This window comes from Dromiciops gliroides, chromosome 3 (genome assembly GCF_019393635.1).
Source record: "Dromiciops gliroides isolate mDroGli1 chromosome 3, mDroGli1.pri, whole genome shotgun sequence".
In the NCBI taxonomy this organism is placed as follows: Eukaryota; Metazoa; Chordata; class Mammalia; order Microbiotheria; family Microbiotheriidae; genus Dromiciops; species Dromiciops gliroides.
Window position 1 is genome coordinate 589,536,418 of NC_057863.1, and position 26,203 is coordinate 589,562,620.

The following is a 26,203-nucleotide window of genomic DNA, read 5'->3' on the forward strand; positions in this document are numbered from 1 at the left end:
CCCCTCTGCCTCTGGGAATCCCTCTCTCCCTCCAAGGCTCAGCTCAAGTACCACCTGCTCCAAGAGATCTTGCCTACTTTTCCCAGTTGTTAGTTTCACTGTCTAAATTACTTTGTATTCATTTTTATTTATTTTGTATTCACTCATGTGTGTATATGTTTCACAACCGATAACGATAAGCCTCTAGAGGGTAAGAATGATGACTTTTTGCTTTTGTATCCCTACACCTATGAATATAACAGGTGCTCAATAAAAACACTGAATTAAATTGATTTAGTAGAACTCAGCTCTCCTTGCTCCATGGTTTCGTGCTCATTTCACTCCATTACATTGTATGGCATTGTAATAATAATAATTGATCATCATAATAATGATCTTATGCATTTCTTTTGTGCTTTAAGGTTAAAAAGTGCTTTTCTCACAACAAAACAACCATAGGTAATAAGAGGTAGTGTCAATATTATCTCCCTTTTGCAGATCAAAGGACTGAGGCTCAGAGACTAGGTGACTTGCCAAAGACCCCAAAGGTAGTGGCGGAACTGGGACTCATTTAATAAAGTTCCCCTTAAGATCAGGTCCGATGCAACTACGCACATCTCTTTTATCCCTTGGGTGGGTGGGAGAGCTGTAGGGTACAGTTGCCCCAGGCTGCTTCTGTCAGACAAAAGATTCTGGGCTACGGAGCCTGAGAGAATCCTGGCCCCGGGCCAGTGTTACGCTCTCGGCTTCCAGACTCCCCCTCCCCCATGCTAGTCTGGCAGGGCCCCTCCCTCGGTGGGAGAGCCCTGGGGTGCAGATGCAATCCCACCTGCTCGGCTTCGGAGTCTGAAGCCCAGAGCACTAAGCCCGGAGCCCGGCAGTAGGCTAGGCGGTGCAGTGCCACCGACTGGACAGTAGGGGGCGCGGCCACTCGGAGAGCCTTCGCTCCCTCCCTGCTCCGCTGGCCTTTGTTGCTGTAGGAGAGACGGGCTTGACTTGTTCCCGTCCACCCTCTCGGCCCCGGGGCGGGCGCGCCTGCGCACTAAGGGCTGGCCGGCTGCTTGCAGGGAGAGCTTGCAGCAGCGGCGGCGGCGGGCGGGAGCAGCCGGGGTGGGGGGGGAGCGGAGCCCGGCCCGGGAGCGGGAACCACGGGAGCGACGGGGGCCCGGGCCCCCCCACGCCGTGCACCAAACTCTCTCCCGGCCGCCTGACCTACACACGGGTATATGGGATGGAAGCGGGACCCTCGGGAGCAGGTAATGGCCTGTTTGGGGGGAGGCCTGGGTGTCACGGGGGGGGGGGCGCTGTATGTGGGTGGGGGGGTCTATGTCACTAAAGAAGGGGAGAGGAACTTGCGGGCTTGGATGTGTGCATGGGGGGCACAGGGGAGAAAGGCCTGTGCACCTGCGTGGGGGGCTGTGTGCATGGGGGGGCGGTACGTGTGCAATCTGAGGAGGGGGTCTTGTGTTTCTGGAGGAGGCGGGGGTGGGGGGGCCTCCGTGCACCTGCGGGGGAAGGGAGAGGTCTGGGTGTATGAGGAAGGGGTTTCTTGAAGTCCTGGGGCTTATGTGTTCGTGGGGGGCGGCGGGGGATCGAGGCCCGGGGTTCCTGAGATGAGGGTATCTCCTGGCTGCTGGGGAAACCTTGTGTGCACAGCATGAGGAGGGTTACGAGTATGGGTTCTGGTGGTACCTGAGCGTTGTTGGGCTTCCCAGGCCCCGAGGAATGGGGGGCGCCGAGGTGGGATGGGGGGCATCACTAGGGCTTAGGAAAATGCGTTCGTAGTGCTGGGGCGGGGGACCAGAGAACTAGGGGCCCAGTCTTAGCAAAGGGATGAGCCTTCGGGGAGGGGATGCTCCTGGTGTTTGGGCTGCGGTGGGGGAGGGGAAAGGAGGCCGCGATTGAGGCTGGGGGTTTGGATGGAGAGTGGACTAGAGGATCAGGCTCTGGATCCTGGGAGAGAAGGCGGCTCTTGTATTCCACAGCTGAAAAAAAAAATAGAATTGGGGGAAGGGGCCCGAGGTCTGGGGGCGGTGGGGAGAAGTGGTGAGGGGTGAGGGGGGGGGCAGGCCCCGAGCATGCGCAGAGTCAGGCTGCGTTGAGTCGGTTTGGGGTCCGGGTGGGGTGGGGGCGGGGGCGGCAGGGGGAGGAGACCCTTTCTCTGAGATTCCATAGGCTGTGGGATTTGGGGGAGTTTCCCCCTTCCCGGATCCTGGGGACGCCTTACGTTTGGGGTGGCCAGCATAGCTCCTTTCTCTGCTGCATAGGAGGAATTGGAGGGGCTGAAATGTAAGATTTTCAAGGCCTAGAAACTGATGTTGATTTCAGTTCGTGGAGACAGATGTGAGGGTTCAGCGGCCTGGAAACTGACATTGATTGGGTGGGGGTGAGCACTAATAGATGCTGACAGTGGTTTGGGGAGGGGCCCCTGAGATAGAAGGAGCCTAGCACTGGAATATTGGTAGGGAGGTGGAGTGTGAGGTTGGGAACCCAGGAGAAAGCCTGTCTGGCCCCGGGTTTGCCTCCAGCATCGGGACTGATTTTGTCTGCTGGGTTTTGGTTGTTGGAAGGTTTGGAAAATGCCCAGGTCCATCCGCCTCCCCTCCTATTGAGGTGTGTGAGGTTTTGGATTCCCTCTCCCTTTCGGTATGTGGAGGAGAATCAGGAATTTAAATCCATCCACAAAGGCTGGTTCCTTTGGAACGTCTTTGGGTGTCAAGATTTAAGGACATTAAAAAAAAATCCCTTTCCCAGCCCTGCCTTCACTAAGGGTCTATGGAGTGAGCCAGCCGGCGTTCTCCCCTCCCCCACCCTGAGCAGCTGTCAGGGGCCTGGACACAAAACAATCCAGGCCCCTGCTGCCTGCTGCCTCCCACCATATACACTTGGGGGGACTGGGGGAGGATGGGGCTGAGGGCCAGAGATGGGGAGTATTGCTACTAAGTTAACCCTATTGTGGTACAGCTTTTGTTGGGATGATGGTGATCAGCTTCACCAGCCCATTTTCCATGATTAAAAGGAAATGGAGGAGACAATAGAGGGAAACTGAGGCAAATCAATTCAGAAGTTGAAAATGCTGGAGTCTAGGTTCTCAGTGAGGTTTGGAGGCTATTCTGTTTTTTTCTGTTCCTTAATCTAGGTAGCCATCAGGGAATTGATGCCACAGGGTTTCTTCCACCCACCCACTAGGCAGGAGAGGCTGACATTTCTTCTTCAGGTGGGGGAGCATGAATTAGTGGACCAGGTCCAGGCAGGACTAGACTTAAAGAGAGTGTCAGTGCTAGTTAATGGGTACATTAATAGTTCACATCTATGTAAGGCTTTGAAGAGGGAAGGCTGGAAAGATGAAGTGCCTTACCCTGATGTCACAACTTGTGAGGGTTGGAGGTGGGATTTGAGCCCAGGTCACTCTTGACTCCAAGTCCAGTGCTCTTTCCAGTACATTTTGGTGCCTTTATATATTCATTCACATTTATGTAGTGTTTTATGGTCCACAAAGCCCCTGACATACAATATTTTATTTAGTCCTCACAACCATCCTACCTGTTGAGGTAGGTGCTACTGTTATCCCCATTTTATAGATGAGGAAATTGAGGTTGAGAGAGGTTAAGTGACTTCCCTAGAATCACCCATAGGACTAGTAGATAGTAACTCCATCTCTTTATCCCCAAAGTACTTTCCTAACAACAGCCTTGTAGAGCAGGACAAATCATTTCTTACCACAACCCCCTACAATTTCTCTAGCAGCTCCCATGTAAGGAGGCTAGAAATGATGATTCCTGCCACCCTGGCTCCTTAGATGCCTGTTTGCAAGGTTGTTTTAAGCAGATACCTGGCAGGCTGGGCTGTAGGCTGTTACTGGAGAATTCTTTAAGGGGGATCTTTCCTCTTCCAGCCTCATTTTCCCCATATAATAAATAATAGGTGATATTTATGTAGCACTTTTATTCCTGTCATCATAATAATAATAATAGTTGACGTTTATGTTAATGCTTTAAATTATACTACACAAATGATCTCATCTGAGATTCATGACAACCCATGAGTTCCATGTTAAAGTATCATTACCCTATTTTGCAGATGAGGAAAGTGAGGCTCATAGAAGGCTGAAGTGACTTGCCTGTTATCACAGGGCTATTAAGTACCTGAGGCAGTAATTTGAACATAGGTCTCTCCTAATTCCAGCGTCATTGCAGGACTGCCTGTATTACTAAGCTTTAAGTAATTTTCATTTTTGTAGTAACACTGTCAGTTTCCATTTAAGTAGCTATTTTTGGGGGGGAGAGTATAAGTATTGTACTCATTTTGCAGATGAAGAAGTTGAGGTTCAAAGGAGTTGTGACTTGCTCACGGCCATATAGCTAGAACTATTGTGTGGGGTTTTTTTTGTTTGTTTGTTTTTTGGGGGGTTTTTTTGGTGAGGCAGTTGGGATTAAGTGACTTACCCAGGGTCACACAGCTAGTAAGTGTGAAGGGTCTGAGACCGGATTTGAACTCAGGTCCTCCTGAATCTAGGGCCAGTGCTCTATCTGCTGTGCCACCTAGCTGCCCCTAGCTAGAACTATTAAGTGGCAAAGGCCAATATTTACTCTAGGTCATAGTGTGCTCCCACTGCCTTTACCCCAGTGAACCATGGCTCTTAGTTGGTCCTAGTGGGCACCTGATTTGCAGCAGGCTAAATGATGTACACAGCAGGTGCTTAATGTTTGCCACATGGAATTGAAGAGGGGACCAGGAGCAAAGGGCCAGTGACCCAGACCCCTTTATTCTCTTGGTGTAAAATATTTGTTTTTTTCACCTGGCTGGCAAAAGGGGGTTGGGTTACCCTTTGGAGGTGGCTGGACCTGGAAATGGGTATCTCTTAGAATAGTATTGAAATCGGGGCAGCTAGGTGGTGCAGTGGATAGAGCACCGGCCCTGGAGTCAGGAGTACCTGAGTTCAAATCCGGCCTCAGACACTTAACACTTACTAGCTGTGTGACCCTGGGCAAGTCACTTAACCCCAATTGCCTCACTAAAAAACAAAACAAAACAACAAAAAAAGAATAGTATTGAAATCAATTGACATCCAAGCTGGGTAGGGCTTCTGATTCCTCCCCCCTCTAGCTATTACTTGGAAAAGCCCCCCAGACAAGTTGTCAACTAGCTTCTGTTTGAAGACTCCCCAACCTAAGAGGGAGCCACTTAATCTAGATGGTCCGGGTTGGGGAGAACTAGAGCTACTTTCCTTCATCCTCACCCATTCAGCCCCAAGGACTTTCCTTATAGTATGTGGGGAAAGGAGGGGTAACTGAAGAGTCCCTTGGGGCCCAAATGTGCTTTGTCTCCTTACCCCAGGTCTTCTTTCCTTTCTGGGAGAGAGAGAGAGAGAGGATTGAGGCTTTCAGGTTCTGGGGCCTCTGCATGTGCCCATACATGTCTGAGTCTTTATACATGTGTGTACACGTCTGTGTTTATGGGGGCGTGTCTGTTGGGGGAGGTGTCTCATAGTAGGCATTTGATTTAGCATTGTTGGTTGGTTGATCAATTTGTGAAAGGTGATCCTTCTTCAGGCTTCAGTATGATCTTGTTCAAACTGTCATTCCCAAGAAACCCATGCCTAACACATGCCTCTACTGTCCATAGCCAACCTTTGATTTTCTTTCTTCTCCAAATCTCCAAGCACTAATTGCAGCCCCCTATCTCCACTTAGAACTATTGCTCATATAAGGAGGCAGGACTAGGGTGGGAGAATGAAATTCTGGGGCTTTCAGAGATCTGGGAAGTGGCCCCTGAGCCAGGCTTCTGCCCACCCAGGAGCAGGTGGGTAGAAGGAGCACCACAAGAGAAGAGAAAACAGGTGTTGGGGGGGTTGTATCCCCCCCTGATCCTGTCTGCTACGCCACCACCCCCCTTTGTGGGACTGGCCATTCCCCCTCCTCCCCGCTCTGAGTCCCAGGGTTCCAGTCCCTCATCTGCATCACAAAGTCCCGTCTGTCGGCCCCAGGGAGAAAAGAGAAGGTGGGGGTGGAGGGCACCCCTTGGAGTCAGCCTGCTTGCTCCTCCTCTGTCTCCCAGGCTGATGCGACTCCCCCCACCCCAGATACTCGGGTGAACTCTAGGAGTTTGAACTGCATTTTGGGGGTGTTTAGTTTTGGGGGGTTTGGGAGGTGGAACGAAGCTTGTGGTTGTTTTGTCCCAGACTAAGATTGAAGCAAGATGGCTGCTCTAGCCACCCCTGGGAGCTGGATTCTTCCCCAAGGACTGAATGCCTTGAGGTTCCTCAACCTGGACAGCCCCTCCTTACCCCAGAAGTCAGCCTGTAGGGGAAAAAAATCTTTGTGCCTGTATTCTGAGGCCCACCATCCATAGTCCCTGCAGGTCCTATGCCTGGGATTCTTCATTTTTTAGGGGGGCCACGGGCCCCTCGGGCAGGCAGGTAAAACCTATGGACCCTTTCCCAGAAAAAAAATTTGAATGCAGAAAATCAATAAGGACAACCAATTCTGCTGGCATACAGTTATCAAAATATTAGAAAGCAAATTCAGGGCCCCAGGTTATGAGGCCCTGTGCTAGATCCTGCCCTGAGAGGTAGGGAGGAGGGCCCTGTGCTGGGAGAGGGCTTTGCAAGCCGCTGTGTTCTGTGGATGTTGAAAGAGAAAGGAGGGTGTCTATCTCTCCTTTGAGGAGGGGACAGTGAGGATGTGAAGCTGTAGTGTCCTTCCTTTGCTCTGAACTCTCCCTGACCTACCCTGCCCTGTTGGAAGGGATAGGACAGTTGTTTCTGGTGTTGGGGTTGGGGGGAAGGGCCCTGCTCTCCTCTCCTTAGAGGGTGGGCTGTATCGGGAGGGGGGAACACTCTCCCACTTAGGCTACTGGGAAAAGTGGCAGATTATGAAACCTCTAGGTGGTTGTAGAAGGACCAGGGCCTTCCCTGGGCATTTTTGTCTGCAGTGCCCATGTGCCGCCGCTGCTGCTGTGTGTGCATGTATGTGTATGCATGCACACACATGTGCATGCGTGAGCATACAGGTGTTCTATGCATTGTGTTAATTGCATTCGTGGGCGTGCATGCACTGCATTGTATGTATGTGCCTGCATGTGCATCTGCTTGCATTTGTGTGTTTTTTACATTTGCATCTGTCTAGCCTGGTGTAGTGGAGAGAGCAGGTCAGAAGCCCAGGGCTGAGTGGCAGCTTTGCGGTTGTGTAACCTTGGGCCCTTCTCCTTTCCTGAGCTGGGCTTTCTTCATCCATCAAATGAAAGGGGTTGGGCTAGATGTTCTCTGAGGCCCCTTCCAGCTCCAACAGTCTGTGATTCTGTGTCTGAATCCACAGAGCTTTATGCAGACCCAGGTTTATGTGGCTCTTTGTCATTGTTCATTCACATAGTCAACAAACATTTATTGATTGTCTACTGTGTGTCAGGCACCATGTCTGCTTCTGTGTGTGGCTGTCAACTTCTGCAGCTGGGGCTCTAGCATTTGCTATCTTGTGCACGTCTGCATGTGTGTCTGGCCTGGCCTGTGCTTGGCAGGAAAAGCTCAGGGTAGGGGCACCAAGGCAGGAGGGAGAGGGAGCAAACCTCTCCCTATCTGGGGAGGTAGGGAGGTGGCACCTGGAAGCTGGGCTCTGGCTTCCCTAAGGGAGCCTTGGGGATTAAGGGGATTGAGGGAAGTAAGGGCCTAGCACTGGGGGCCTTCCCAGTTTTCAGAATGGTATTGAGTTGAGAAACTAATGGGAGAGAGCTTTGCAAGCAGGTGGATGTTGGAGGAGGAAGGAGGGTGTCTTTCTTTTGGTCTCTAAGACTAGGAGGGGTTGGGGAGAGTGTGGGAGTTGTAGGGCCCCCATTATCCCTCCTTTACTCTGAACTCTCCCTGACCTACCCCCCCTAAGCTCCCCCCATAGGACGGTAGTTTTTGGTGTTGGGGCTGGGGGGAGGGGCCCTGCTGTCCAGACAGTGAAAGCTGAGCCTGGGGGGAGGTGTCTTGTCTGTCTCCCTGAGTCAATCTGGGCTGGTTTTATTACCCCACCCTCCCCCAGGCCCTGGGACCCCAGTGAGATTAAACAATGACAGAAGGAAGACAAAGCAGGCTCAGAGCCTGACAGTGACCCCCTTCCCCCCAGCTGGAGAATGGGGCTGGAGGGGGGCGGGTTGTTCTGTGGAAGGGAGAAAGAAAGGCAGACCAAACCAGCCGCCTTGGAAACCCAGGGGGATGGAAGAGGCCAAAGCTGGCCCCGCCCCCAGGGCCCCTTCTGTCTGTCTGCAGGAATCGATTCTGGAGGGAGGGAGAGCAATGGAAGGAAAGAGGAGAAGGGGGGGAGGGGGAAGGGGAGGGGGAGGCAGAGGCAGACTTTAGGCCCTGATTGAAGTAGGGAAAATGAGACATCTAACTGGGGGGTGGGGGTGGAAGAGGGGGATGCCGGTTAAAGCATCTCACAAAGAATATCTTTCTCTCCTACCTCCCAGACTCCCTTGTGCTCTCTTCCTTTGAAAGACCCAGGGGCTCCTCTGGCCAGCTAGTCCTCTGAGGCTCCAAGGTCAGGTTAAGGGGTGGGCTGGGTCTGTGGCTACAGTAGGAGGTAAAGCATTTGAATTTGCACTGATTTTAAGTGGTAGGAAGGCCTTTCCCCAATGGTCAGACATATAAAACCCTTCAAATAGGCAATTGAGGGAAACCTGGTCTGTCTGGAGAAGACTGGGCTTCCTGCACCAGTGGAGGCTTGGTTAGAGGAGGCCAGGCCATAGTAACTCCAGTCACCTCCTCTGTACAAACTGGGCAAGGTTCCCCCAGGATACACGGTTGCTTGGGGAGAGCCCCTTTCTTCAAGGTCCAATTTAAGTATCCACTTACACAAAGCCCCTCCTAACAAATTCTGCTCCCTCAAGCGCAAAGGGATTTCTCCCATATCTGGTCCTTAGTTTGATGCACTGAATTGAGTTGACAAGATGGTGGTGGCTTCTTTGCCTGAATTCCTTTGCTTTGTTCCCCTGTAGCTGCAGGCACCTACCTGCCCCCCCTGCAGCAGGTGTTCCAGGCCCCGAGACGGCCTGGGATAGGCACTGTAGGCAAGCCCATCAAGCTCTTGGCCAACTATTTCGAGGTAGACATCCCCAAGATCGACGTCTACCACTATGAGGTGGACATCAAACCGGACAAGTGTCCCCGCAGAGTCAACAGGTAAGGCAAGTATTGCAGCCCCTTCAAACCCCAACTCTTATCCTACAAGATCTCCTTTTTCTAATTTGGAACCCCATCCTCTCCTCCCTGACTTAGAACCTGTGAGAATATTATTAATATATTTTAATAAATGTTTAATTCCTAAACTGTTCAACTGTTGTCCTAGTTAGCTTTCCCCACAAGGGGACAGATAGGGTAACCACACACATTTAGTTTTACCCATCACAAACCCCATGTCCCTCCCATCTCCAACTTAGAACTCAGTCCTTTCCCTCCCTGACTCAAAACCCTTTGTCCCTCTCCTCTCTTACTCAGAACCCCCTGTCATTTCCTTCCCTAACTTGGAACCCCCTATTCTTCTCTTTTTTAACTTGGAACTCCTCTGCCTCTTCTTTCTGACTTGGAACTCCCTGTCCCTCCTCTCCCTGACTAACATGAGACATTGAGGTCCATATTCCTTCTCCTTAACCTCCTGCCTTCTTCTTCCTCTCCCTGCCACATTGTGGGCAGCCCGTCTATTGTTTCTACCTCACCTCCTCTGCCCCTGACCAATTCTAAGGAATCAGATGAGAAAGCATAGGCACTAAGGAGCAGTCCCCAGGGATGGAGGGGGTGGGTCTGCTATCTTACTATGACCCTCTTGGGATTACAAAAGGTCCTTCTAGCTAGGCCAAATTCTGACCTCTAGAAGGAATTGTGGGGTGGAATCCCCAAATATCAATACTAACGGGTATATTCATATCCCACATGCTTTTCCAGTTGAAGGAACCTCACAGAATTGAGAGTTAAAGGAAAAGTTGGAGTGGCTACGTGGTCTAGAACAGGACTTCTTAAACTTTTTCCTCTTGCAACCTCTTTTTTTGGAATTTTTGGGGGAAATTTTGGGAAAATTTTTACATAACACTGTGTATATAGGTATATAAAATAGATATATATAACCTTTTACTGCTGCCAAAGTTTTCATGATCCTATATGGGGCCATGACCCCCAGTTTCAGAAACTAGGATCTAGAGGGACAGAGCGTCCACAGCTCTTGGAAGGAGAAGACCTGAATTTGGAATCCAGCGCTGACACGGTCTAGCTGTGTGATCCTGAGAAAGTCACTGGACTTCCTTAACCTCAGTTTCCTCATCTATAAAATGGGGATAATAATTCCTGGATAGTAATTGTTTCTCACAAGGTCATTAAGGAGGTGGAAGTGCTTTGTAAATTGTCAAGCACTCTATCATTATTGTTAAGTGCATTTGTGGCCCTGGAGGGATGTTTGCCCCTTGAGTACTAGAGATTGAGGGACAGTGGTGGGTGGTTTCTCAAGACTTTCTGTAACTAAGGATTCTATGAGCTTTTCTCTTTTCCTCCCCTACAGAGAGGTGGTGGAGTATATGGTTCAGCACTTCAAGCCACAGATTTTTGGTGACCGAAAACCTGTTTATGATGGGAAGAAGAACATCTACACAGTTACTGCCTTGCCTATTGGCAATGAGAGGGTAAGAGACCAAAAATTATAGGGGATTGATGTTTCCAGGGCATGATGGTGGGGAGGGAAGATATGTAGCCCACAGCATGGGGTTAGGTCTAAACACAAAGCATTCTTTCCTCCTACTTTGACTCAGCCCAATGCACATTGCCTAAAACAAGGAGGCTCTTGGTTCCCAGAGGATAGGACTAAGATTAGATCTAAAGAACTTCCTTCTGGAGAGTGTTGGGCAACTTCCTCAGGTCCCAAAGATTGGCTGAGCTAGGACTACAGGCCAGACTGAATAGGAAAACCTGTTCCTATAGACACCTGCTAGCTGAAGGAGTTGTTTTTCAGGATGAATTTGGGATCTGGGAGTGGGAGGGCATCGAGTCATTCTTTAAGCATGATTATCATGTTTCTACTGTGTGCATAATCCTGTGTTGGGCTCTAGGGAGATAGAAAGTTTAGGTAAAATGTGACTCCTGTCCTCATGAACTTTACAGTCTGGTAGGGGCGAGTGGGAACAGGGATATGAGTGTTAGCTAGCTCTGTTCCCTTCCTTTACCCTATTTCCTCCCAAAGGTGGACTTTGAGGTGACAATCCCTGGTGAAGGGAAGGATCGGATCTTCAAGGTTTCCATCAAATGGATGGCCATTGTCAGTTGGCGTATGCTCCATGAGGCCCTGGTCAGTGGCCAGATCCCTGTCCCCTTGGAGTCTGTGCAGGCATTGGATGTGGCCATGAGGCACCTTGCATCTATGAGGTACTTGGGCAGATGACCTCTGCTCAGTTTGTGGAGAAGGTCATAGTGGGATAGGGAAAGGAGATACCCCAGTTGGGCCGGAAGGATATTTTGGATGTTGTGGTAACAAGTAGTAGGGGCCTTGAATGAGAATTATTAGCCCTCTGCCTAACTCCCAGGGCTCTATTTTTATTCTCTAGACCTAGGAGGGTGAGTGCAAATGAGACATTCTATCTCCATCATCTCTCCCTTCCAAAGGGTTCTAAGTCCTTTCTCACGTTTCTTTTCCTTGGTGCTCCCTGAATCCATCCCTCTTGAAAAAGGAAAAGGAAACTTAGCAAGGGACAGATGCTCTCTCCCCTGGACCCAGACCAGGGAGAAGGCAGAGTTTGGATTAGAATCTGGGTGCCCAGTCTCTTGGCCCAGAGTTTGTCCTTGCTGGGTGGGCCTGGGGTTGAGCATGGCATGCCAGAGGGACCAGGTCTCTACCCATCCCTCCTAGGTACACCCCTGTTGGCCGTTCCTTCTTCTCTCCCCCTGAGGGATACTACCACCCTCTGGGGGGTGGGCGTGAAGTCTGGTTCGGCTTCCACCAGTCTGTGCGGCCAGCCATGTGGAAAATGATGTTGAATATTGACGGTGAGTAACAGAGGTGGGGATTGGGGGGCACTTTCCCAGCTTTGCGGTCAGTGTCAATGTTTCTCCACCCTCCCACCTTGTGCTACACTCTGCTCCGGAGAAGCCAGAAGTCTTTTTATCTCTAAAATCACAGAATTGGATTAAATCCATGGTTCCAAACCTTTTTAAGCATGAGGGAACCCTTTGTAACTTCAGCACTGACCCTCCCCCCCATTCTAGTTATTGTATCCACTGAGGAAGGAAATACAAGATGACAAGCTACCTTTAATTCAGTAATGCTTTTGATGAGTTTGCATTTCATCATAATAGCATCCACATGTTTGAAAAGTACTAGTACACAGAGGTGCAAGGCATAACATTTACTTAATCCATAGAAGTTATGTTTGCCTGTTGGTTATACTAAGTTATGATGCATATTTTGTTGGAGCTACATAAAGATCAAAATGAGAATGTTCTGTGCTATGGTACATGGCTTCTCAGCCCCCTTGAAATAACTCTAGATTCCAGTATGGGAACCAATGGATATGAGGAGTGCTGAATTCAAGCTTTCAATCCTGGGATTCTAAGACATATGAGCCTCTCCCCACTGGAATAGACATGCCCCCCCCCTCCCCCACCCCCAAGCAGATCTCTGGTCTTCTCTGAGTTGTCCCCTGCCCTGTCCCTGCAGTTTCGGCCACGGCTTTCTACAAAGCACAGCCAGTCATTGAGTTCATGTGTGAGGTGCTTGACATAAGGAACATTGATGAGCAGCCCAAGCCACTCACTGATTCCCAGAGGGTTCGATTCACCAAGGAGATCAAAGGTGAGTATTACTGGTGATGGGGTTGGGGACAGAGTGGGTTGCACCAGAGGGGGAGCAGTGTATTGAGGTATAAAAATTAGCCTTTGTCATGTTGGGTAGATTGAGGGGATGGGGGTAGCTGAGCCCATTCCTGGTGGGACTCCTCCCTTAAAATTTCTCCTATTTCTCCATCATCTCTCCTTCACCACCCCCCCACACCCCCCCCCCAGGCCTGAAGGTGGAGGTGACCCATTGTGGGCAGATGAAGAGGAAATACCGAGTGTGTAACGTCACCCGCCGGCCTGCCAGCCACCAGACGTAAGTGGGCAGGGTTGTTGGCTCACATCCAGGAGCGGATGCCGAGTGATTACCCAGCTGCTTGGATGGGGGCATGAGGGAAGTGGTGGAGGGCCCAGAAACCTGATAGCCCTTCTTCTAGATATGAGCCCTGGGATTTGGCCCATCTGTCTGTCCTGGGGTGGTTGTGTGATCTTGTAGTCCCTTGGCCTTCCCACCTGTCATACACACACACAGACAGAAAGAACCCCCAGCTTCTCCACAGACATCTTTCTGCTTCCTAGCCCCAGACCTTTCAGTAACTGCTGGGATTTTTCCTGAAGCTGGGGCAAAGGACTCTGAAACTTTCCTGGCCACCTGGGGCTGGGAGAGGCAGGGGCAGTAAGGGTTTGGAACAGAAGGGGCGAGGCAGTTGGCCCTTACTCCAACCTCATTAGCTTATCTTTGGAGCTCAGTGCTATGCCTGGCTTGTGTGTCTTCTCATAAGACTCCAAGTCTGCCTCACTCTTCTCTCCTCTATCTCTAGCCTTAGCCTCAACTACTTTAGCTCTTCCCTTCATATTTGAGAAGGTAGCAATGGTAGAGAAAGGCCAGCCTAGTATCTCTAGGGGGAGGGGAAGGTAGGGATGTTGTTCAGGGGGGATAACTTGCTAACATGTTTTCTTCCCCCATAGATTTCCCTTGCAGTTGGAGAGTGGACAAACAGTAGAGTGCACTGTGGCCCAGTATTTCAAGCAGAAGTACAACCTACAACTTAAGTATCCCCACCTGCCTTGCCTGCAGGTTGGCCAGGAACAAAAACATACCTACCTGCCTTTGGAGGTGAGGCTCCTCTTTCCATGGATCTCTACTCCCATCCTTTCCTAGCCATCCCCAAAGCCCTTCCCATCCTCTTGCCTTCTTTTCCTCATGTCTCCCATTTTGCAGATGGAGAAACTGAGGGGTCTGAGTGGCTTCTCCAGAGACATTAGGTAGATCAGGGAAAATGGAATCTAGTCCTTTGGTCATCTCTACTTGTCCCCCAGACCACAAAGCTGCCATATTTTCATCCTCACCCCAAATCAGTGGAACAGCCTGGATAGTTTAGTGCTTAATAGTGGACTTGTTGAACAGTTTCTTCAAAGACCTACACCCTTCCTTCTCACCCTTTTATTCTTCCCTTCTTTCTGTAACTGGATGCGCCACAGGACCTAAAACTTTCTGGCCATATAGGTGTGCCTTACTCTGTCAAAGAGATGTGCTTCCCAAAATGTTAACCTGTAGACTGAGTTCCTTTTTCCCAATGGCTTTTGCTGAAAGATAGATGTATTCCTTTTGAAAAATAAAGGCCACAAGCTAGGATTACATTTTGCTTTAAAATAGCAAATCTCTAAAAATCATATAGTTACAAAAGAAAAGCAGTTGTCCTTTACATCTAATACTCAATACTTAAACATTCATATATAAGTTACAAAGTATCCCCAGAGACAAATGCAGAGAAGGTGAGCTGTCTTTGCTTCAGTGCACCACTACCTCCCACCTAAAGGTCTACAAAGAGAAATAACTCAAAAGGTCCCATGTGCTTTTCTTTACTGGATCTTCCAGCAAGAGTCCAGCCCAGCTCCCTTGGGTATCTCAGGCTTTTTCTTTCTGCTTTTTTGGGGGAACTGTGAAATCTGCAGAAGAGCAAAGCTGCTGAAGGGAGGGGAGAAAAAATGGGCTCTAAGGTCACTTCCAAGGTCAAAATCTAGTGATCCTTTGAGACAAAAGAAACCCAGAAGGGAGTGAGATTCCAGAGATAACAGGAAAGGAACCAAGAAGGGGAATAGAAATAAAGTGCTCAGGGGGCAAATTTATTGAAAAATCAGTGACACTGGGATGGAAGTCATTGGGGAGCACAGTCAGTGAGTGACATGGGCTCTGCAAAGTTGAATATTAGAGAATATAGAGAGTTATTGTCAGCTCTGGGGAATAAAGATTACCAAGTTAATTCTGTTTCTGTTTACATTGTTACTTTCAAAGAATATCATTTGAAAGCTCCTGCCTTCTTTTTGACTGCTTGTGCCTGTCCATTATAACCACAACTTTTTGGATTTCCACACCAGCAAGCTAAATATAACCAACACCTATAGGCCACTGTTGTATTGTAGAAACACTGGACTCCAAAAGCCTAGGTTCAAGTCCCAGTACTGACACCCCCTACTTGAGTGTCACTGGGCAAGTAACAATGTCTCTAAGCCTCACTTTCCTCACCTGTAAAATTGAGATAACCGTGCTCCAATAATGGGTTTCACTGGCTTGTTGTGAGGACAGTGTTTTGTGGATCTATGAGCTGTGTTTTTTGCTGTTCTCTCCCTTATAGGGTGGTCCTGAGAATCCAATGAGATCATGCATGTGAAGATACCTTGTCAACTTTATAAAGCTATAAAATTGTAATTTGTCATTATCAAGGCCTCCAAAGTTTTGCTTTCCTCAGACATTTAACCAGGATCATAAGAATGTAAACAGAAGTATCATTTATTAATTTTCTTTCAGTTCTTCCCTGCCTGAGCCAGTAGCCTGGTTAGTTGTTGTCTGTCATTCTCAAAGAGGACCAAAATAACATCACTGTGTTGGGGTCCAGATACAGTGTGTCTGACTGGGACTGAGCAGACCAATATGAGGTTGGAGTATGAACTCCACCACAGGTCAGGGACAGATCATCCATATGAACACTTGGATTGGAGTCTCTAGATTTGCACATCTCCCCTTTCTTTTGAGCCACTTCAATTCTACTCTGCTCATAGAGCACAGCACCTTCTTTGATATGGGCATGCCGTGCTGGGTGGTCCTGTCTGTGCCAGCATCTCCCAGGTCTCACAATCGATTCCAGTTCTTCATAGAGGCCTTGAGAGTGTCCTTGTATCCCTTCTTCTGACCTCCATGTGAGTGCTTGCCTTGTGTTAGTTCTCTATAAAATAGCCTTTTAAGCATTTGGCATTCATACAGCATGGCCAGCCCATCAAGGCTGTGCTCTCTGCAGTAGAGTTTGAATGCTTGGCAGTTCCAGAATTTACCTGTTGTCAGGGCTGCTGTCTAAGTGGACAGAGAGTCTCAAATATTGTCTGTCCTCCTAATCGGCTAGTTGTGGGTGAATCACTCTGTGGATTCTTCTTTTTAAAATTTAATTTAATTTTAAACTTTTTCCCAATTATATGTAAAGATATATTTTTGAGTTCCAGATTTTTCTCTCATTCTCTCATTCTCTTTTCTCCCTTCCCTGCCCCCTCCCAAGGCCAGCAAGCAATTTGATATAAATTATACATTGCAATCATGTTAAACATATTTTGTGAATTCTTTTATAGAAAATAATTGAGCTCTGATTAATAAGTTTCTGTCTCCCTTCCTCTTCCTCTTTCTCTCAGCAAGCTTCAGGGCCATATTATCTTCCCTTTCCTCTGCCCGCTCCCCCCGCCCCCATTCCTTCCATCAGTGTTTGAGCCCAGAGAGTGCTATTAGCCACCTGAGCCTAGTGTGGTAGGGAAGAGGCCTGTGGTGGGGGGACATGATCAGAAAGCCTTGCTCAACTCAACAGGTGTTTATTAAGTGCCAGATGTATGCAGTGCCTTGTGCTTGGTGTTAGAGGCAACAGAGAGACCCACAGAGCTTACTAGGTAGTAATGCTCTCATATCCTACTGGGCGAGCCTCTTTCCAGAAAGGGTAACTCATTCTCAACCCCTGCCCATAGGGAACTGTGAAGGGAATTAGAATTTCTGATAATTACAGAGCTTACACAGGTTGTCTCTTGGCTCCATGTGCAAGCCTTGGGTGGGTGGGGGGACACATAGTAGGAGCATTTCCATTCAATGGATAAGGTAACTGAGTCTGAGAAGAAGATTGGCTTGCCTAAAATCACCCAGTCAGGACAGGGACTTGAGCCCAGGTTTCTGAATTCTCTTTCAAGTCTATCTAGTTCTGTATCTGGGCATCCCACTGTAGAATAAGAATGCTAAAGCAAACCAAAAAGGGCAGTGAGATGAGTGCATCCTGAAGCCTTGGAGGTAGGATACTCACTTTGGGGATTATGTCTATCCATCCCATTTCATTAACGTGAAGAAAGAAGAGATAACTAAATATAATTCCACGCCAAAGCTGAGTATAAATCCAGCTTCTCTAATGAGCAAAGGGAGTTGGATATTTAGAGGAACCTTTTGTGAACCCTTTTGTAAGGTGAAGAATTCTTTTGTAATACAAATATCATCTCTTAATTAATCTATTATCTAAGTTTTGATTTTCATCCATTTGAAGTTCTCTTAAAGTGGGGCATACCTGCATGCCAGAGTGGGCTGCTCATACAGAAAGTTGTTCTTCTGTCCCTTCTTGGGACTGAATAGGAAGTTGAAATCAGGTCTGAGTCCTGGGATCTCATCTTTTTATGGAAGCTTCCAGAAAAGGATGAGGAGACATGGGTACAAGGGTGGGAGAGGTCCCAGAGCCTTGTGTATGTGTACACATGTGCACGCTCATGCCCCTGTTCTCCAGGTCTGTAACATTGTGGCTGGACAGCGCTGCATCAAGAAGTTGACGGACAATCAGACTTCAACCATGATCAAAGCTACTGCAAGGTCAGCCCCGGACAGGCAGGAGGAGATCAGCCGCCTGGTAAGAGGGCTCTCTAGAGAGGACAGCTAGATTCTGCTGCTCCTGAAGAAAATCTTGAAGGGGGTGGTAAAGGTGTGGTTTTGTCCTGGGATCCTGACTCCAGTGCCATCGAGCTTACCCTCAGAGGTAAACGTGAGCTTGACAAAATAGAGTATGGGAGACTCTCATTTCTATTTGCCTTAATTCTTCAGGCTGAGGTCTCCTTGTCTTCTCCCCTTGCTGATTCTAGCTGGTTCCTTCCCATAGCAAACCCTCTATGAACCCCTATCCCCAGGTGTAGACACCCTCCACCACATCTTGGTTCAAAGGCAAAAGAGAGGGCAGAATCTTCAGTGTCATTGATGCTCTGCTACCTGGTTTTAATAATTCTTCCCTAATTTCCTACACACACACACACACACACACACACACACACACGCCACTATTATCCTCGACCTTCACTTTCCTTGCTCTTGTTTTCCAAACAGATGAAGAATGCCAGCTACAATCTAGACCCCTACATACAGGAGTTTGGGATCAAAGTGAGAGATGACATGACAGAAGTGACCGGCCGAGTGCTCCCAGCTCCAATCCTGCAGTATGGTGGACGGGTGAGCTAGGGCAGGATTCAGTGAACCAAGCAGGGTCTGTGTGGCCCCAGCTTTAATAACAGAGAAGATCTTAGGCCAGGGAGTAGGCCAGGATCACATTTTGGGGGAGGGGATGGGAAACATAGGCTCCTCCAGTGATCTAGCTTACTTACTAGGGTGGGGAAGAAGGAGGAGGGATGGCAGCCTGGAGGGCTGGTCCTCCCATCCTGGGGTTAGGTTGGGATGCCCCAGGCAGTAAGTAACCAATGCTTATCTTTTACCCGTGCTCTCAGAACCGAGCCATCGCCACGCCCAACCAAGGTGTATGGGACATGAGAGGAAAGCAGTTCTACAATGGAATTGAGATCAAAGTCTGGGCCATTGCCTGCTTTGCACCCCAAAAGCAGTGTCGGGAAGAGGTGCTGAAGTAAGGAGCTAGAAGCTGACTTTGGTTTCTGGGTTGGGCCTTCTTTCCCAGGGCTTCTCCAAGAAAGAGAGCCAACACGATTGGGGCGGGGAAGGGAAGCTTCTTTCTTCAATGTCCCTTTCTCATCCCAAACACATTCTTGGGGGCAGCTTCCTTCAGACCCTCCTCTCCCCCACCCCCACACACATATACCCACCCATCACCCATGGGAATTCCTTGAGTTTGTAAGCTGACCTTGCAGGAAGAGATTCTGAAGTAGTTTAGTTCTAGTTCAGGCCTAGAACAAGAGGTTGTCCACAAGGCTCATTTAGGGAGAGAAAGGGGGTTAGAACTTGGTGTATACAAGTGACCAACACACTGAGAGAATTGTTCTGCCTCTTGATGGAGCCCTCTGTATTCCAGTCTGGTTTGGGTTTGGGCCTCTGCCTCTCCGATGCCCCGCCTCTATCCCCTGGGGCCCTTGTTATGAAGAAAGTTCTTCCTGAGAGTGAGCCAAAGTCAGCCTTCCTGTGACTCTTCCCTCCTTCTCCTCCCTCTCCCCATTACTCCTAGATCTGCCCTCTAGGTCTCAAAAGAACAACTCCAGTATCTTTTTGCATAACAGCTGTCACTGATATTTGACAACAGTTATCCTCTCTTCCAGAAGTCTTCTCTTCTGTAGCCTCAGCATCCTTTATTCTTTCAAATGATTCCCTCATATGACATAGTTGGCATCCTCTGTCCTTGCTTTCATGGACACACTCATCCTTAAAGTGTTTCCAAAATACAACACAATGAGGGCTGCCCAAGGAAGGCAGCCTGATTGTTGCTTCCTTATTTTGGAAGCGATTAAATATCTGTGAAAGCAGCCCAAGCTCCATTTAGACTTTTTTTTAGTAGCCATATTATACTCTTGCCTCATGTTGAACCTGCAGTAGCTCAAACTCCTACTGAAAGCCGGTGTCCAGTGAACTGCTTTTCAAGTGATCGTGTGTGGTGTTGTCCATACTCTAGCACCCCCACCCCCAGCCCCAGGGCAGGGCTTCATGTTTATCATTGTTTGTTTGGTTCCATCTTATTGGCTGTGGCCCATTCAGCCTTTCCCCACTTTCAGGTCCCAGTTCTGTCATCTGGCCTGTTAGCCATCTCAGTGTGATCCTTAGCCGTCTGCACCCTCCCAGAGGTATTGGAATTTGTACAGTAATCATAGGGTTTGGATTGTGGATTTAGAAAGAACTGAAAGGGTTCTTAGAAGTTATTTATTCCATTTCCCTCCTTTTACATAAGAAGAGGCCCAGAGACATAAAGAATCGTCCAAGGTCAAATAGGAGAGTGAGGGGTAGAAGCAGAATTTGACTACCACTCTTCCTCTTCCAAATCCAGGGCTCTTTTCCACTATGTTACACTGCTTCTTGAAGCCTTAAATCAAATGGATGAAGCTCTAGTTGGGCAGTTTGAGGGGGGAGATGATTCTTTGAAATCTCAGCCCAATGGCCATCTCCTCCAGGGAAGCCAGGGCTCACCTTCCCTCAGATGAGAGGGGCTCTGAGCCCTGAGGATGCACTCGGCCGTTCTTCTAGGCTGGCAGGCTCTTAGTGCTTCCCTCCCACTCCCCCCTCCCTCTTTCCAATGCCCTGCAGGAACTTCACAGACCAACTCCGTAAGATTTCCAAGGATGCAGGGATGCCCATCCAGGGCCAGCCTTGTTTCTGCAAATACGCGCAGGGTGCAGACAGCGTGGAGCCCATGTTCCGGCATCTCAAGAACACCTACTCGGGACTGCAGCTCATCATTGTTATCCTGCCCGGGAAGACGCCTGTGTATGGTGCGGCTCCTCCTGGGGGAGGACATGGAGATAGGGGTTTTGAGTTTGAGAAACCAGCCCCAGTGGCTGGGAGGTCTGAGGGCAGAATCCAGGCCCTGGAGAGGGCTCCCACCCTGAGAGGTTGAGGAAAGTCAGGGCATGGGGAAAGAGCCCTTGATTTTCTGCTTTAGCAAACTCTAGAGTGGGGAGGGAGCCAGGACACATTGTAGCCTCAGGGCTGGTAGATGAGCTGCCTGGATCTGCTCCATTGGGTTAGTTCTCGACTTTGGGGTTACAGGCAGCAGCCTGCCCAAATTCCTCATGAAGAGCACCCCTGGCCCGACCTTTCCCTTACTCGGGAGAGGACACATTGCCATAAGACATGGCACAGAGGTGTAAACAGTTGGTAATGTTGCTGTCAGCTCTGTTACCAGCAAATGGCCAGTCTGCTTAGCAGACTACATTCTTTTCCTTCCTCTTTACCTCACAATTGCTATCACTTTCCCATCCTTTCCTCTACTGGGGCTCTTGAGTCTCTCTTCTCCAGGCCCTGATTCCATTACTTATTCAACAAACATTAAGTGTCTGTTCCAAGACCCTGGGCTCCTCTGAATATGCAAAGATGAGTTCAGAACACAGTCCCTGTTCTCAAGGAGCTTACAGTCTAATAATGTGGGATAAGATATGTATAACAAATAGCTTTGTTATCACCCACAGTGTGACAAGTTCATAAAAGAGGTGCTGAGAGAAATTGGAGGAAGGAGAGGTCATTTCCCACCTCTTTTCAGGTCCCTTCCCTGTGCCTGTGATCAGTCATAAGAAAAAAAGTTTAAAAGAAAAACCCTTCCCCTCAATCCTCCTACCCTTGGCTGACCATCCTAGTATTCTCCCCCCTTTTACTAGCAAACCTATCTTAAGAGTCGGCTGTGCTCAGCCCTCCACTTGAAGCCCTTGCTTCACCACCCACCTGCTCCTTAACCTTCACCCCCAAGTCTGCATTCTCTTCTCATAGCTGCTAAAAAGCCTCTTGGAGATGGCCTCCTCTCTTTGCAGGGTCACCAGTGAATTTCCTTATCACCCAGCGCCATTTCTCAAGCCTCATCCTCATTAACATCTGCTTTTGATGTTCACCATTCTCTCTTGGCTTCTCTTCTTTTGACATCATACTCCTGTTTTCCTGCCTCTCTGATCATTCCCCTCCTTTGGCTCCTTCACTCGTTTCAGTTCCTAAACAAAGGCATTTCCCAGTGTTCTGTCATCTCACTCTTCTTTCCTTTCCTACACCCTCTTGGCAATCTCATTCACTGCCATAGTATTAGTCGCCACTTCTTTTCAAATTGTTCATATATATTTCATATATATATTATATGTATATAATATATATAGATTAAAATTTCCACTTCAACCTCTCTTTCCCCTCCCCTTACTTCCCCTCCCCACCCTTCTCCCTTCCTTTCCTATCCCCTCTTCCCTCTTCTCCCTTCTCTTCTCTTCCCCTCCCTCCCCTCTGTTCTCTCTTTTCTCCCCTCTTCTCTCTCCTCCCCCTCCTTTCTCCCCTCCTCCCTTCCCCTTCCTCCTCTCCTTTCCTCTCCTCCCCATCTCTCTCCTTTCTTCTTCCCTCCTCTCCTTTTTCCCCTCCCCTCTTCTCTCCTCCCCTCCTTTCTCTTCCCCTCCCTTTCCCCTCCCTCCCCTCCTCTCCTTTCCTCTACTCTCTTCTCTCCTCCCTTCGCTTTTCTTCCCCTCCTTTCCTCTCCCCTTTCTTCCCCTCTCCCCTCCACTTCTAGTTACCTGCTTCTCCACAAATTCAAGATTTAAAACATCTCATCCTTCTTCCCACCTCCACTCCTGACATTGTCCATTTTCTGTCCCACTGTCTTGAAACCTCAGTCATCTTTTACTGTTCTCTCTCTCCGTCACCATACACACTCTCATTTGCCAAATCCTACTGATTTTTTCCATCTAAGTATTTCCCTTCAATTCCTCCTTTTCCTTTTCCATTCCCTCAGTCCAGGCCCTTAATGCCACACACCTGGATTACTAAGTAGTTTTCTAATCAGCTTCCCATCTCCCAGGTTCTCTGGTCACCACATGGCCCTGTCACACACCCATATCCCCCACCAGACTGATCTCCCTAAACCATTGTGTCACTCCTTTGCTTGAAAACTTTCATTCATTCTCCAACTCCTCATAAGTAAAGGCTGAACTACTTAGGATATCATTTTAGGTCCTTCACACTGTCCACAATAATTATCCCTAGACTTGTCCTACCTGAAACATTGAAGGATTCCCTCCTCAGATATAGCCCCACCCCTAGTCTCTGCCTATTGAAATCCTAATTATGTTTCTATTATTTAGTTATATAATTATAGTTCTATTTGTACAGACCCTTAAGGCTGATAAAATGCTTTCTTAACCCTTTGAGGAAGAGGAAGAAGTATAAATATCTCTAAACAGAAAAGATAGTTGACTTTCACTGGCTACAATGTGGGAGATGGATAAGTCTACCAAGATGATTGGTCTGCATTTTGTTTTTTAATAATGAAATAGCCCAACAAATATGCCACTTTGTTACAGGGACAAGTTGAACCCAGGGTCTGTAGAAACCTTGTATTCAAGACATTTTCATACCCTGCTCTCAGGAAGGTTGACCCTACTCTCCATTAGTGCCCCCTGGTTAGGATTTAGCTCACCCTCCATACCCTTCTTTACTGTCACTTCCTTACCTAAACAATAGGAGACGTGCCTTTCTCGGCAGAAACTCCTCAGAGGGTATTTGGAAGACAGGCTACCTGACATGTAAGGAAAAAACCCAGGAAGATCTTGGATTTGTAGAAATAAATCTTTTGAACTGCAGGGACCTTAGGGACCATCTTATCTAACTTTCATTTAGCAGGGAAACTTAAGCCAAAGGGTGGGAAGCAGTTGTCTGAGGTCACTGACTAAGGAACAGAAGTGCATGAAAGCTATCTTCTGAGGAACTAAATATTTATTCCTTTGCTGACTGCCTATGTTACTGGTAGGGAAATTGAGGTACTTGGCAGAGAGGACCAGTACTATGCAGTGGTCTCACTTTCACACCACTGTCTCACAGAAGGGTCATGCCAGCAACTGTAATGTAAGCATCTTGGCTTCCTAGGTGGGGACTCAAGCTCACAGCCTCTTTTCTCCCCTCCCTTGTCTGTCTTTCTTTCCTTGACCCTCAGCGGAGGTAAAGCGCGTAGGGGACACGCTGTTAGGCATGGCCACTCAGTGTGTGCAAGTGAAGAATGTGGTGAAGACATCTCCCCAGACTCTGTCTAATCTCTGTCTCAAAATCAACGTCAAGCTTGGGGGAATCAACAACATCCTAGTCCCTCATCAGCGGTATGAGCATGGGGGCATGGGAGAAATGGACTCCACTTGGAGTGTGGACAGGCTGGGTAATGGGAATGAAGGAGTTGTACCCCTGACTTCTCTATTTTTTCTCCTTAGCTCAGCTGTCTTTCAGCAGCCTGTCATATTCCTGGGAGCAGACGTCACACATCCTCCAGCCGGGGATGGGAAAAAGCCCTCTATCACAGCTGTGAGTGACTCCTCCTTATCCTAGCTTTCCTATGTGCAATCTCTCTCCCCCTCCCCACCACATGTATGTAATACACCCTGCAGCTGCTCGCCCCCAACATCACTGAGATATCTCCTATCCTCCTCAACTTCTTTGATCCTCCTTCTCTTACCTGCTGTCAGCGTCTCCCCCCGACTATAATTCTTTTTTTTTTTTTAAATAAAAAGAGATTTATTAGGAGAGGAATATATGGCTGGGGAACAGATCACCTTGGTGACTGTCCCTATGGAGTACGAGAAGACCTGTTTTTTGTATCTTTACAAAACAAAAGGGGAGGGGAGGGAAGGGCATTAAAAAGAACTGGGAGGGAAATGCAGGGACCCCTGATAATTCTTTTTTTAAAAATTAATTAATTAATTAATTTTAGTTTTCAACATTTGTTTAGATAAGATTTCCAATTTCAAATTTTTCTCCCTCCCTCCCCCCTCCCCTAGACAGCAGGTAATCTGATACAGGTTTTATATATATATATATATATATGTGTATATATATATATATGTGTGTATATATATGTATGTATATATATGTATATATATATGTATATATGTATGTGTATATATATATATGTATATATATATATATAAAATAACATTAAACGACCCCCGATAAATCTTAACCCTCCTATACCAACCCCCCTCTAGAGGAGGTCATTATTGGAGGGAGGTAATCTCTTCATACTACAAAATCTTGCATATGCTCATACAAACTCTTTCTCCATTCATGCTCCATGGTGCATGGTGCATCCTTCCCTGTACCCCTGGAAAAGGAACCAGGTAGGGGAGATAGAGTCTACTAAATAAATAAATAAATTGCCCCTGCTTTGGAAGTTGCCAGCAGGTGGTGCATTTGTTCCAAACACTGGCCTGACTTGCCCTCAGGGAGTGAGGGATGAGAAAGTCATTCCTGGCAGAGGTGTGTGTCTCAGTCAGTCTCCCTCCCTGGGTTGCCCACCCCCTTTCTACCTAGAAGAGCACTGGATTTAGGACAGTGATGCTCCTATATAAGCCCCCTCTTCCTCCCCATTCCCCACCCTCACCCTCACTCCCTGGCTCAGGACTAAGTTTCTGAAAAATCAGAGACTCAGTTCCCTGCTTTAGGCAATGGAGTACTTTGGTCTATTTCCAACATCAAGCCTTGGTCCTAACCCTCCACTCCCCTATAACACGCTGCCTCACTTAGGGGAAGAAAGTTTTCAGACACCCTCTGAGCTGATGTTCTCTTGCTCTGATCATGGTGTTTCTTATATGAGGAAGGGAAGGAGCAAGGCTTAACTTTGAATTTTCCCTGCTTTCTCTATCTCCAGCTCTTCCCTCTCATCCACCATGGTAGGTGCCTTGAGCAGAGACCTCTTTCTATATCCCTACACATTGTATCTTTCCTGTAATTTCTTCAGGGCAGTGGTTTGCACATAGAGCACTCTCCCTGCCCCTATCCCACTTGCTCCCTTTTGTCACATCAGACTCCATCTCAGCAAGGTAATTGGACGAACCTGCAGCTATTTTGATGACTATGGAAAGCCCAGATCATGTTCAGAAGCCAAAGTGTAAGCAGTCAGTGACCTGTTCCAGATGAGAAGAGGCCAGCCCATATATTGTACTATGAGAACATGTTCCCAAGAGCCCTTAAGTCTTGACACAGTGTTGAAGAGAAGAACGGGGCTAAGCTGGGCTCTCTCCTTCTCCCTGGTCACCCTTTCTCAGGTGGTTGGCAGCATGGATGCTCACCCAAGTCGTTACTGTGCAACAGTTCGAGTCCAACGACCCAGACAGGAAATCATTGAGGATCTGTCTTACATGGTGCGGGAGCTGCTCATACAGTTCTACAAATCCACCCGATTTAAACCTACCCGCATTATCTTCTACCGAGATGGCGTCCCTGAGGGTCAACTCCCACAGGTGAGGGGTCCCTGGGATGGGGGCAGATACTCTGGGGTATAGCATCCAGACCAGGGTAGACCTCAGAGGAAGTGAAGTACAAAGAAAGAACTGGCTTAGTTTCTACCCTTACCCTCAATCTCCATTCTATAGATGAAGAAACTGAGGCCTTGGTTAAGGCTGGTGGAGACAAACCTAACTTACAAAAGTGGGGAGAGAAAATCCAAGTATTTAAATTCCTCCATCCCAACCTGCAGGAATATGATT

General features: G+C 48.3%; 1 protein-coding gene across 2 annotated transcripts in view; it reads left to right on the forward strand.

The window, feature by feature from the left end:
• The first annotated feature begins 1,012 nt into the window (after nt 1-1,012).
• Nucleotides 1,013-26,203, forward strand: part of LOC122751649 (protein argonaute-1) — a 31,887-nt gene continuing 6,696 nt past the window's right edge. Inside the window, exons 1-15 of one of the 2 annotated variants that reach the window (XM_043998775.1) lie at nt 1,013-1,235; nt 8,956-9,139; nt 10,506-10,626; nt 11,181-11,362; nt 11,844-11,980; nt 12,651-12,785; nt 12,995-13,082; nt 13,736-13,883; nt 17,563-17,682; nt 18,150-18,272; nt 18,545-18,678; nt 20,298-20,482; nt 23,665-23,824; nt 23,933-24,023; nt 25,763-25,957. In XM_043998775.1, coding sequence (XP_043854710.1) covers nt 1,211-1,235; nt 8,956-9,139; nt 10,506-10,626; nt 11,181-11,362; nt 11,844-11,980; nt 12,651-12,785; nt 12,995-13,082; nt 13,736-13,883; nt 17,563-17,682; nt 18,150-18,272; nt 18,545-18,678; nt 20,298-20,482; nt 23,665-23,824; nt 23,933-24,023; nt 25,763-25,957 — 2,028 coding nt within the window. In that variant the 5' untranslated portion in view covers nt 1,013-1,210. Of the gene's footprint in view, nt 1,236-8,955; nt 9,145-10,505; nt 10,627-11,180; nt 11,363-11,843; nt 11,981-12,650; nt 12,786-12,994; nt 13,083-13,735; nt 13,884-17,562; nt 17,683-18,149; nt 18,273-18,544; nt 18,679-20,297; nt 20,483-23,664; nt 23,825-23,932; nt 24,024-25,762; nt 25,958-26,203 lie in introns of those variants that run through there. The other variant, XM_043998776.1, reaches the window with a different exon arrangement.